This window comes from Haplochromis burtoni, unplaced genomic scaffold (genome assembly GCF_018398535.1).
Source record: "Haplochromis burtoni strain Fernald_Lab_line unplaced genomic scaffold, NCSU_Asbu1 Contig_8, whole genome shotgun sequence".
NCBI classification, from domain to species: domain Eukaryota; kingdom Metazoa; phylum Chordata; class Actinopteri; order Cichliformes; family Cichlidae; genus Haplochromis; species Haplochromis burtoni.
The window spans coordinates 3,256,018-3,269,749 of NW_024582369.1; the positions used below are offsets into that span (position 1 = coordinate 3,256,018).

The window sequence follows — 13,732 nt, forward strand, 5'->3', positions numbered from 1 at the left end:
TTGAAATCTCTACAACCAAGCAGATTTTTTACCTCATCTCTTTCTTAATGTTTTTTTTTTTAAGTGCTCTTACAGTGCGCCGTGCAAAAATCTTGACCCATCTGGCATTTTAATCCCACATTGCTTCAATAATGTTGAGCCCTGGGGAGGCCAATCCATGAATGATAGGGTTCCACTGTGTGTTTTCTATCCAGTTATGCTTTTATTGCATTGGCAGTGGGTTTGCGATCATTGTCGTGCTGAAAAAATGAAGCTGTTGCCTCTAATACAGTGGTGTCCAAACCCAGGCCTCAAGGGCCAGTGTCCTACAGGTTTTAGACGTGTCCTTGGTCCATTACAGCTGATTTAAATGGCTAAATTACCTCCTCAAGATTTCTTGAAGTTCTCCAGAAGCCTGGTAATTAACTAATCATTTGATTCAGGTGTGCAGACCTAGGGTGAGCTCCAAAACCTGCAGGACACCAGCCCTCGAAGCCTGGAGCTGGCCAAGCCTGCTCTAATAGGTTTTACACTCACTCTCTCCTGACCTCCTCCATAGATTAGTTGATTTTGATGACCAAAATTTTCTAATTTGGATTCATCACTCCCTAAGTTGCAGTTGATCTTCAGTCCAGTTCTTGGGTTTACTTCAGCCGCTTCCAGTAAAACCATTTCAACTTCAGTGTGGATCAAACGAAAGGCCAGACGCATCTTTCAGGTCTTTACTGTTTATCTTTTTTTTTTTAAAGACTTCTTGTCCAGTTTTCTCACATGTTGAAGGACAGACTGCACACCATGCTCAGATACGTCAGGTTTTCAGGGAATCACCTTGTTGGTACAAAACTATTACTTTTTGCTTGTCAAACAATGTCATCTTTGTCATTTTTCATTAGATTCCACTAAAGAAATGGGAACAAAGTATGTTCTTACTGCAAGCTGTCGGTAATAATCAAATTCAAAATTGGTTCTTTATCAAGTTATATCTAATGTGTAGAAGCTCTGGTTCATCATGCAAGTTTTTTTTATGGCTGAGTGATTCATAGGTCAGTAATAGGTGGTTAATAAATGGCCAGGGGAGGGGGTGGATTTACGTACACATTATACATACACTAACAAATACAATCCTCTGAAAATGGTCAGGTACAAGTATTGGACTGAAACAAAGTGGAAGAGCAGCCAAAGAAAAGCTTTGCCTGGAGGACTATTGCTCAAGAGCACTTAAAAAAGTAAGAAAAGAGTTTAACTCATTGGAAGCAAAACAAAGAAATCAGAGGTGTCTCAATACTTTTGCACAACATTTCTCTTGACCTATGGAGGAAAAAAAAAAAGGGACACATTCAAAGGGTGATGGACATTTGGATTTATTTAAAAAAAAAAAAAACTTCTGTAGAACTCAAAATAGTCAAGAATTCTTTCATATATCTGCCAAAGCATTATCAAAGTACATCAGTCATGTGACATCAAAGAGAAAACATGTTTCCGTTTCATTTTGTAGAGCTGACAGAAGCTGTCTGAGTCACTTTAATAAAATAAAGGGGCATCAAAAGTGGTGGGAAAAAAATAAACCACTGTGAAAATGGGCAAATAGTAATGCATTTACATATAAGATGGTAATATACAAAATTATATTTTCCAAAAAATGCATTTTAAGATCGGCCACGTTTCCTATGATACTCATCTTAATTCATTGGGCAGGAGAATTCATAGAATGAAGCACATGTATCATCTAAATATTATTTTTATTTTAAAAAGGGATTAGACGACAGCCATGTCAACTTCTCTCTATATTAAATACATTTTTAAACATAGCTGTATGTCTATCCCACTTTAATATCTGAGCAGTAAATATGAGGCTAACTTTGCTAAAGATTGGAAACAGGAAAATGGCTAGTCCAGGTGTACCCTTCTGACTTGAACACTGGTGGTAAAACATGTTGGGGGTTTTATGGGAAGCTCCAGACCTTTTTCCTAGTTTGTATTTCCTGTTGAGCCATGATAGTGGTGTTTTTATTCTCATCTCACTGTCAGCAAGATGTCCATACTATCTCCTCCTACAGCGGTGTGTTCCAGAGGCCACCAGTGCAAGGTTGAGGCTTTTTATAGGCTGCTTCAAGGTTTTTTCCAGTGACAAACACTCCCTATCAGTTTTTTCTACAGTCACTATCTAAAGAATAATAATAATAAGAAGAAAAAAACAGCATCAATGGATGCTTTAACAGATTATTATGGTGTGTATATACAAGGCATTTAATTTCATAATACAAGTACCCCCTTAGGAGTCAGGAGAATAGTGCAGTACTGAGTCACCCTGCCCTAATGTAAACCCTGCTCTTGATGCTTCCTTTTCTTTTTCTTTTTGGATTTCTTTTCCACCAGCTCTTCCTTCCTGTCTTCTGTTGCCACACTGTCCACCTCATCTCTGTTCTTCTTCTTCTTTTTCTGCACTGTATTTAAATCTAGCGTTTCATCCTCTGCGGGCTCGTGTCCATTTAGTAGCTCACTTTGCTCACTGTGTTTTTTAAGCTTTTTCTTCTTGGTTTGTAATTCTTCACACTCAGTGCTACAGGTGGAGCTACAGTTTTCATTTACTGCTTCTTCACTTTCTGCCATTTTTCTCTTTTTCTTTTTTTTCTTTGAACGTTCTTTCTCTTGATCCTCTTTGTCCTCTACTGCAGCGGGTGTGCTACACTGCTCTTCTGCAGCCTTTTTCTTCTTCTTCTTTTTCTTCTTTTTGGGCTCTTCTGTATCATCATTGCTGTTGTGGTTGAGACCGACTTCCTCAGATGCATTTGATGTCTCAGGAGTATCTGCATTCTGGGCCCCACGAGCCTTTTTCAGCTGAGCCATACGCTGTGCAAAGTACTCCTGCATAGTGAGAGTACTCGTGACAGTCTTAGTGATGGCTTCTGGGTCCTGGTCAGAAGGATCAGGATTCACGCCGTCCTCCGCCTCACCCTGCGAGTCACTGCTGTTGCTCTCCTAAACCACAAAGACACGAGTAAGAAGGCAGAGTCAGGCTTTGATGCATCACTTTGAGAATCTACACAGATAAAGACAACAACCAATGGTAGAGCAAGGGGGGGGCTTAAGTGGTCGTCAATCAACATGTAAAAATTACCACGGCAGACTTCAGTGAGTGAAAATAAAGAGCACACAACAGGATGCTAATTTAACAATAGGTGTTAAAGCCTTAAAATAAGCACTGAACCACATTTATCACCCAGTCATTAATAATCTTCATAAATCCATCAATCCAGCTGTGGGTGTTTGTCACAGTTAGCTTCTTAAACAGTCACCCATCAGTGATGGCTCACAATAAAGAATTTCAGGTACTTCCATTATTTTCTAGTATGTTTCTAAATTCAACAGTCCAAAAATCATCTTCTATTTTGTAATTGTTGCATAATTTCACTCCTAACATTGATGCTTTGCTCATACCGAGGCTGCGAGCTCGTGGCTGGCTCTGCGGAGCTTTAGCCACTTTCTCTTTGTTCGTTTCTTTAAAATGTCACTGATCAGCTAGCTGAGGGTGATTTAAGTGTCTGTTTAGGTTTATTGTTACAAATGTTTTCCTGGTGGTCTCCAGTGGTTTACTTTGACAAACTTTGTCTTTTCACTCACAATGTAATACTTCCACGCTAACAAAATGTTTGTGTGTTGCACAACTGTGTACAAAGCTCTTTGTCAGCATCATGCGTGTTGCACACTTATTAATGCACAGAATCATGCTTTGCGTTATTATTATTAACCTTTGTTTTACAAGTAAAGACTTTAAAAATTCTAGACCTTATACCCAATTAGGCCAACAATGCCAGCATATGATAAATATTTTTTTAAATCGCTGTATTGTGGTGTTGGAAAAACTGTCGAGAAGAAGACTAAGTGAATGTAGATTTTTGCGTTTACTAAATGTCACAGTGGTATTTCAAAAAGATTCAAACAACTTCAGCTGACTCATTGGCGATGTAGTGCACCTGTATGTGCCTGCCACTAAGATGCATCATTAGTTTAATTCTGAAATTAAGTGAGAGGTGCTCGCATCAGTCATCGTCCCCACGTTGATCGTAAAGGTTAAAAAGTAGGACAGTTAAGACTCATTCTGCCGACCTTTAGGCTCCACATTAAAAGGGGACAACTTTACAACTGTGAGGAACAACTACACTCCAGATTTTAACTCCACAGCATGAACAATTTGTCACCTCACCCCTGTGAGCCATTTGTCTTCATTTTCCTAATGGCCTACTCAATGCATAATGATTTGTTCAGAAGAATACAGAAGCTCCTCTTGAGGATCACACCAAACAATATAGCCTTTCCATATTACCTCGGAGATGGTGAATTATTAGATGGCATTTTTCAAACCCTACAGATTAGAGATAAATTGAAAACACTGTTGTGTCGAGTCACCTCGTGGTTTTGGCCTTTAAGCTTTTACATTATGATTACACTACTCTGACCCTCGGCAGTGATTCAGGCAGATATGCTAACTAATGTTCGGGTAAAACAATGCATGTATGTTCTGGGACTTAAAAAGGCCTTTAATGTAGAGTGAAGTTACTAGATGTGGCTTTGGTCTTGTGTAGGGATGATGCGCTGTATGTTACTGCATGTAAAAGTGTTTTTTTTCCTTTCTTTAAACCAGTCACCAAGGACTTCACCAGGGACTTCAGTGAGCCCCTAAAAGCAATTAGTCTTAGCCAACTAAAAGGCTTTTCATAGTCAATATAGTTTCATCAAGGGAAACGCTATTGTCTTTGTGGTCTGATACACCGATTCATGTGGTAAAAAATGTCTGAAGAGCAAGAAAGGCTGCAACTTATGAACAAGATTTTAATCTGAACGATCAGAACGGGAATGTTTTGCTGTGAGGATATCAGAGTGTTACATAACACAATCGCATCTACAAAACAACGAAATCAGATGATATGAAAAAACGTGACTGAGGCTAAATGACAACGCAGGTGTTCAAATGGACAAAGTTTTCCACCCTGACTACAAAGAACTTCTAACAAGGGGAATGAGGCCCTTCAGGTGAGGTGCCATTATACAAAACTTTTCAACTTCCCTGAGAAAATCTATACTCCCCGTTACTGCACAATGGCATCCTCTCTGCTTGGGAGAGTGGAGATGGAGCTTTGAGCTGACATCGCCAAACAACATGTAACTGGGATTTGGGAAGATGGCTGGGGGCCACTTTAGAACTGCCTGTGAAATTACTCTCAGGAGGGAGAGGGAGGGTGAAAGAGCTGGGAAGAATGAGGGGAGAGTGACTGAGCGAAGAACATCTTCATCATCAGGGAAAGGTGGCTTGAGCTTGGTATGTGGTTCATCCTCACTGCCTGGGGATCTCCATTAGACGCTCATCTGACAGGAGCAGAAGTGCTGTGCTGAGCACAGGCTGGACACACATACAGTATGGGGATAAACCTACAGCTCCAGTCAGCATTACTAGCAGCCCTGGAGATTTTTCTTGGCGTGGAGTGTTGAGGGCAACATGTTACTAAGAAACTACTCTGCAGTAATGTTTGGGATCTTGTTTCCCCATATCCAGGTGTGTCTTCTATTCGTTAGTAATTTCTTCTGCTTTACAGCATATGGTACAGACCCAAAACTACCAAAAAAGCTGCTTCTTCTTTTTTTTTAAAAAAAAAAAAAAGAAAATTAGGATTTCACAGTACACTGTAAACCTTGTTGTTGCAATAAGATTAATGGTATACTAGCAGCAAGAATGGTGGCTGCTTCGTGACTTATTATGGTAAAGCTTCCCATATTTAGTGGCAGAAGTTGACAAAATTCCAGCGACGATGACGGAACTTGAAAGGAAATCCTTGCGAAAAAGAACATAAAAAAAGCACAATATAGACAATTTTTAAAAAAACAAAAACTTAATCTTTTAAAGGCATCTTTTCCTTCATTTACACTGATATAAAAGCTGTATTATAAGGTACCAAGTATCACATAATCACTGTATTGTGGGAGTTTTTGTCACATGAAATGTATTGTCATAGCATTGTGAGCTACTCCATGATTCTCCTTTTTATATCATTTTATCTGTCTCTACATTTTAAAATACTGTCATTAAAAAAAAAACAAAAACCCTAAAATGTTTATTTTTAAATTAGAATACACTGAATACTTACGGCCAATTATTCCACTGGTATAGAAGGGAGGAAAATAGGACGCATCATGTAACTTAACAATTTGATTTAATTTTACTGGCCACAACACTTGCAATAGTGAAAATTGAGAGCATATAACTTTTTCACTAAGGCTACAAGTTATAAATGTGTATGCATAAAATGATTTATTAAAATCATCCAAAAGAGAATGTCATTTCTTTTTGATATTTTTCCTTTTGACAGTGGTTAGTTTAGATTCACCAATAAACACGAAATAATGTTTTTTACTTAGCATATACATACTAAGCTATCCTTTGCATAAGGATTACCAAATGTACAAATTTATAATTGCTGGGACTAGAAGAATGACTTAAATAAATAAACAAATAAATAAGCCTGTGCTGTAGAACACACCTATATCAAGCCATGTCTACTCCTTCTCCTCCTCTTCTCCCAGATGCAGAACCCCAGGAAAAGGATGCACTCAATGCACTGTGTGCAGTTCTGAGATAAGGCTCCTTCAGCAGAGGAGCGGCCTGGCTGGCTATCGGGCCCTTCCTGCTCCGCTCTCTCCTCTGGCGGGGGCTGGGCAGGGAACACAGGGAGGGTCCACAGAGGGTCCCAGAGAAAAGGAGAGGGTGGGAAGACATTCAACAGGCCGTCTCCTTCAAGACACTCCAGTTCTATCTCTTCTTGGTAATGTAGTCACTGGAAAGCCGATGGTAAGACATGTGGCAGAGGTGCCAGGATACCGAGGCCAACACATTCAGTGGGAGAGTCAATCAAGCCAGCAGAGAGATGATGGAAAGGGTTCACCAGAGTGCATGCAAAACTTTTCTCCCCAGCAAAATGTAGCAAAAAGAAACCGAACGATGTTCAGTTCATTTATTACTAATTTGCTCTAACGGCTTTGCAGAGCAAGCTGGGTTACTTTATGTCTGCCTACTTCTAAAGAGAAACCAAAAGTTCCAGGACAACAGCTCAAGTAACATCTTAAATTAAGGATTTTTGCCAAGTGCAAGATATGTTAGGTAGTAAGTGATCGATTGGTTGTAATAGTTACCTTGTTGGATGTAGGGAAAATGTTCAGGTGTAAAAATCTGATCAAACTTTAAAATGAGCCAGATTTTAAAGGCAGTCAACCAGATCAAAGGATCTCAGTAACTATAGGACTTGAGGGTGCTAGCAGTCAGGAGTAGAGTAAAGGTCATTACACAGAGAGTGTGTTGCAAAAAAAAAAAAATCAACATGAAATTCAGAATTTTCTGGATCTAAACTTGCCATGTAATGTGTACACACGAACGCGGTGCATTTTTGTGGAAAAAAGAGAAATACTGCAAATCCATCTACTCAAATTCAAACACAGATCTAGTAAATATATGTAATAACAGAACCACAGTTTCTTTAAAAAAAAAAAAAAAAGTTTAGAAAATGCATATACAAACATGCACGTTAAACCTGGGGGAAGTTACAAAGTTTACCTGTATTTGATTTCTAAAAGTCATTAAAAACCAGGTGAATGTGAATAGTTTTGCAGACACAACACACCTTCCAACTCATGTTAATTAGGATTTGACAATGCTCCAGTTGCTCATTTATTTTCCTAAAAAATAAATAAATAATAAAAAAAAACCTGCCTGTTTGCATTACTTGCTTTTTTTTTCTTCAATAAATTTCTAGCCAATATTGGTCGGGTCTGTAATTGCACGAGTGTGCCCTCATTGTTCTGCCACAATAATAAATTTGGTGATACTCAAGGTCTATGGATCAGGCCCTGATTAGCCAGCTGTCTCTCCCTGATGAACACGCAAGTCCAGCAGCCCCATCCTTCATGAGCCTGATGTGGGCGGACACGGGAAAAGGGGAAAAAAATAGATTGATACTTTATTTCCTGGGAAATAGGTAAATGTTTCAGTTGGCCACTTTAAGTACTGATGCTGCCTTCAGTGTCATTCTTTCATGAATCCTTGTTCTGTATAAATGTGGCCTACACAAAGTAAATTTTAAAACAACAAAAAAAAAAAAAAGTAAATAAAATGATGAAGTGTACGCACATCAAATGCCACACATGGTATGAAACTTCCACAAAGCAATACTTTGCTTAACGCATAGCCTCAGTGTGCAGTTGAGGCAAAACGCATTAAAATGGGTTTGAAAAATTACACTTTGTGCCTGGTGCGAGAACGTTTATCATAAGTAACAAATGAAGACAACATTATGCATGCAGCATGACTGCCCTGTGCTTGTTTAACATTGCAAACGCTTGCTGACAATGCCCCCATCACGAACACTGGGGTACTCCCCCCCCATCCCAACCCCAAGCCCGGGGAGAGAACAGACCGTGATTATTTTTCCCAGCTGTGATTTATTAGATTAAAGAGTCAGTGATTAAACGGTAGTCTGCGGCTGTAAACAGCCGAGAGAGCTGGAAATCTTTGGGCGGTTAGCTTTACCAGGCGGTAATTACCCTGCTCTCATGTATTCTAGCTTGGGCTGTAACTAAGAGACAGACACCCTCTTTTCTTTTCCTTTTTTTTTTGTGTCCCACGCTAATCTGCAAGTGTCAGCGAGCTGGCATGAGAGCAATCCACACAACTGCCAGGGAGGTAAAGTGGCAAATGCGATGTGTGTGTGTCTTTGGGGGATTTGGCGGGCCTTGATATTTTCGGCGGTCGTGTAAAAGGGCCTGTCAACAAAAATGCTCAAGAAAGGCAATGCTTTGCTCGAAGCAATTAGATGTTATCTGAGAATGTATTAGAGCTCTCCAGCTTCACAATGAGCCCTGCAGCCTGCGCGAATGCACCGCCCTGTTTAAAACTGCAGCAAACACACTGCGACAATGCACGTTTACACCGGCATCCCCTTTCAACATTTGAGTTCTGCATATTAATGGAAAAGTGAGTCAAAAAAAAAAAAAAAAATCCTTGACTTTTGGAGTTGTATTTCTATTTACAATGTCATTTTTACAATACAATGGCCTATACATAGTCTCTTTAAATTACACGATATGAAAGATAACTTCTCAGTTTGCTTACATGCCGTAAGTACAGCTGGTACTCTGGCTTTTTCTATGACCAAGCATCCACATTTCCTGGTCATTTTTAACTCACTTTACTCTCCACTGGCCTCAGTACCAAGCTGTAAAGCATAATAGATTTATATTTTTAAAAAAAAAGGTCCTGAAAAGAAATCGTGCTTCTGCGCCATCAGCAAAGTTTCGTCCGACCCCCCTGGCACTTCAGCATCGCATCTTCCAAATGCTCAAGAGCCACCCGTGTCACCCCTGCCCCATATTCCTTAACACGGCAGTATCGGGGGAGCCCCTGCTGAAGCGCGATCCTTCATGTGGACAACGCGTGGGCAGGAAACACTTGCAACAGGTGCCGCCCGATCCTCAGCCCTTTGTGCCGGAGCACGAGTGGGAGTGGGAGAGGCCGCAGGGGTCGCGCTGACCCAAGAACAGGGCGCACCATGCCTACTGTCTGACTGGAGAGTCAGACGTCAAAACAAGGATCGCACTAAATTATTCGCCACCATTTTTCTTCCCTGACACTTTTAGGGAGTACAGAACTAATGAATGGATTGATGTTGGAACAACTGTCATGTCTGTAGTGGTCATAACGGTTAATATAAAACCGTAATCTTTAGATGTTTCTTTTTTCTTATGACTACCAGCCAAGCTTTTAGTTTTCAAATTGGTAAATTGAAAACTCAAGCACCAAACTTTTCCATCATGCTGCGCGTCTTAACTTTAGTATATGAAAGATTAAAATAATAAAAAAATAATAATGATAATAAATCTCATTCCCTTTAATTTTAAACTAGTAGTGGTTTTAAAAATGCATCAAATCATAACTATTATTATTATTGTTATTACTACTACTACTACTACCGCCACCACCCACTCCCTTAAAAAGAGAAAGGAAGAAGGAAATGTAGGTGGAAAAATAAAACTATGGCTTGTTTCCACCTTTCAACTGAGCTGGCGGCTTTAAAAAATGACTAACTTTTGTTGATGTATGAATCGGCGGGGAGTCTATTTATCAGCAGGCCCTCTGCGGTCGCCCGCTTGGGTCCCTCAAGTCACAAGCCGCGTCGCTCCCCTTTGACTGATTAATTAGCCAATCAGAGGACATTTTTCACTGGGCGGCAGAATGGTTTATTTCAGCTAATGCCGGGGTTTCGAGTTGAGGCCCGTTGGAGCCTCGTTGGCTCTTTCGGCCTGCCTGAGTGGCTGGGCAGAGGGGCAAGGGAGATAAATCAAGCTGGGCTGGCCCTCCATGTGGCTCCCCTAACTAAACCCCCAGAGGAGGGCACAGAGAGCAGGGGTGGTGGAGAAGGAGGGGGGAGGAAGGAGAGCGGGACGCAAGACGGCCAGGGGCACTGCTTGCCTGCCGATAAGAACGGGGAGCAGGGCGCTGCCAAAGTGCCTTCATTTAAAAGTGGCCGGGGCTTTTTTGATATCTCGGCAGAGAGCGCCTGTCATTTGTCATGCGGTGAGTAATTGTACCGAGGGGCACAAGGAGGAGGCAGGAGATGGAGGCGGGTTGCTAGCGTGGGATGGGTGATGGATAACCGAGAGGTAAGTAGATAGACAGGTGCTACGCCGCAACCCTCACAGTAAGGCAGAGTAAATAAGGTTGTTTTGTTTTTTTTAAGCACATATTTTCATGTGGCTACATAAAAACTGGTTATGGATGACATGGGAGATTCTCTAAGAACACGATCTTAGGAAATACTCTTGCACGAGTAAAATTAAGTTACAATCATGCTCAACTACATGTTTGTACATGCAATTAAAAGAAAAAAAAATTAAACAGTGCTTCTAATCCCTGCTCTATCATACACTGTAAGAAAGGAGGGAGGAATGTGCATTTCACTATGATATCCCATCTGTCAGCATACTTAATCACAGATAATCACTTGTCAGTTAATTAAAGTTGACACAAAAATGCTTGTTTAATCACGGTCTGATCAAATATCTGCTGAACTATGCCAGGAAACAGGGTCAGTATGAGTTTCCTTTAAGCTTTCATGTGCATTTCTCATTTTTTTAAATATCAAAAATAACAGTAAAAAAAATTGCAAAAGAAAAAAAAAAAAAAAAACACACATGCAGATTTTTCATTATGTACAGCTTTAAAATAAATACATTCTTAACCTGGAAGATAAATTTTTACCTTAAACAGAGCTCTACCCTCTGAACAAGATATTTACATTTAATATTAACACTAAAGGAACAGAGCTGCTGCTCCCTGTAAATAACCAATTAAAATATTCTCATATACTGTTTCCAATACATTCTCATCTTTGATGAATAGAGGCATCTGGGACAGCTGAATGTGTACACACTGTGTGTGTGTGTGTGTCTGCGTGTTTGTGCATGTGCGCATGCGCTTGTCTGCACTTCAGGGAGGGTTGTGAGCCGCGATAAGAGGTGAGCAGGAAGCACATCACTGCAAAGGAAGGAAAACACCAGCAGTGAGGAACTGGTGGAAAGGAGGCCGGAGAGACAGCAGTGGGTGTGATTGTGCTGGAAGATTCATGAGGGGGAAGGAGGGCAGGTCTGGAGAAGCCGATCCAGATTTGGTCAAAGTCTCTTGGCCTCACCTTGTCACGATGCAGATATGTGATATAATGCGACCGGTGGCAGTGGCTTCTGCAAGCCACTACAAATCAACTACACCATCAAGCCAAAGCTCGTCGCTACTAAGGGTTACAATTCCATGGGGCATTGAGATTACTGCAAGCATATATTATACTTTTGCAGCAACAGCAGTTAAATGTAAGCACAGATCAGTGTGAGCTGAGGGTCACTGGCAGCGTCGCCTTCACTCTCGCAGGAGATTCGGCAAAATGCCTAGAGCTCGATTGGTCCATCACCCTCTTTGCCTCTTTTCCAGCAACCTCAGATGTTGCTGGGTTTCAACACAAGGCCTCATGGGAAAGCATTGTAATTGTGTTGAGTGTTTTCGATATGGTCAATGGTGTCCCTCCTGGCTGTAAAATAACAACCCATAACCAAACGTTTAGAGAGGGAAAAAATATGGTGTGTATTGCTTGCATTTCCAGTGTTAATCAGCTGGGGAGCAGCTGCCATTGTGATGTTATGGCTCAGCACCTGCTGGGGGAATAGGGCAGGGTGGATTTTGTACAATTTATGGATATTTAAGATGCCAATTTCTTCAAGCCAAATGCTCGAGATAAACACAAGAAGCCAGCAAGAGGCTTTTTCTGGGCCTTGGAGTCCAAAAGCTAGATATGTTATTGTTCTTCTGGCCCTCTACTGGGCCAGTAAAAGTTCTAAGAACAACAAAAAAAAGTTTTTATTGCACATTTTTAAATGTGTTATTTTTTTCATAATAAAATAATAAAAAGTACAAGTTATGTGGGTGCTTAATAATTTCCAGTTCTTCTGTGCATGTAAATCTGTTCTATTAATCAGCTTAGATCATTTTTAATAGCATCTTTTATGTACATGTATTTTTAACTATATAATTCACTCATCTGTCTTTCATTTCAATAAATGACATCTTTGATGTGAGTTTGAATAAGTACGGCTTCATATACCTCCACAGATAAACACTTGAGCTGATTTTCTGATTAAAACAGCTTGACAACTTATTTAAAAATCTATAGAAAGATGATGCAGGCAAATTTCATAAATAACATTTTGTTTTTGATATGTAAGCTAAAGGTTCTTACTGGATTCGAAATACAACTCTGACCCGCAGGAGCCTGTAAACCATGTTCCAAAAGCATGAGACCTACCATAACGCCAAATGGCAAAGTGACGTTTGAAGTGATGGGCCCACCAATGCCAAGAGCAAAAAAGAAACTTTTTTTTGCAAGCGTCATCATTTCAGATTTCTGCACACCTCACTGCAATTTTGATGTTCCTTTAATAATGCCCGCTGGCACTCTTAACTAGCTGATGTGACGCTTCGAGACAGAAGTACAGCAAAGCAGGAGTGCGAGGGAGAGGAGTAGGGGGTAAGAGTGCAAATCCCTTAACTGGATTTAGGCGCTCTTGCTGCCATCGGTGGCCTGTTAGAGGTGTTAAAGCTGCATGCTGTGACACGGCTAATCTAGGGCCACGGGCTGCTCAAGGAGCCGTACCCCGCAGAAGCAGAAGGACCAGATGATACCAGAGTTACCGATGGAAGGAAGAATCAGCAACCAATAATCATTTGGAATTACCAAGGAGACACAGATAAGTGCAAGCCAGCTGGGCCAGTGGTGCGGCATCTCCTGCTGGACTGCACGCTTGACTTTGACGGGGTTAAGGAAGATCAGAGTCCTGTGCCCTTGCACTAATATTTTAGGAACGCACCCACTGGATTAGAATTACTATCTACAAAGCTTTTGTGCAAAGCCAAAGGACAGTTTGTTTTTAACTTGTTAAACTAAGTGGATTTGATTAATAAAAATAAAAACGAATGTTTTTATAAATTATAATATTGAAGTCTCAAAACAACTTTTTTTCTAATTCTGAATGATGTAAATAGGTGTAATCTCTTACCTGATCTTGGACTTTTGCTGATTTAGCCCTCTTCCCAAAGATACAGTTAAGATCTGTTTCACTACGACTGGATAGATCCTTTCCTGAAAGAGTAATAAGCAGAAAAGAATAT

At 40.5% G+C, this 13,732-nt stretch overlaps 1 protein-coding gene across 1 annotated transcript; it reads right to left on the minus strand.

The window, feature by feature from the left end:
• Positions 1-510: 510 nt before the first annotated feature.
• Positions 511-13,703, minus strand: pinx1 (PIN2 (TERF1) interacting telomerase inhibitor 1; the record flags this gene model as incomplete). Its single annotated transcript, XM_005914607.3, is given in 2 exon segments — positions 511-2,958; positions 13,621-13,703. Coding segments are annotated over 2 exon segments (749 nt in total), but the record flags the coding sequence as incomplete, so codon positions are not given.
• Positions 13,704-13,732: the final 29 nt, after the last annotated feature.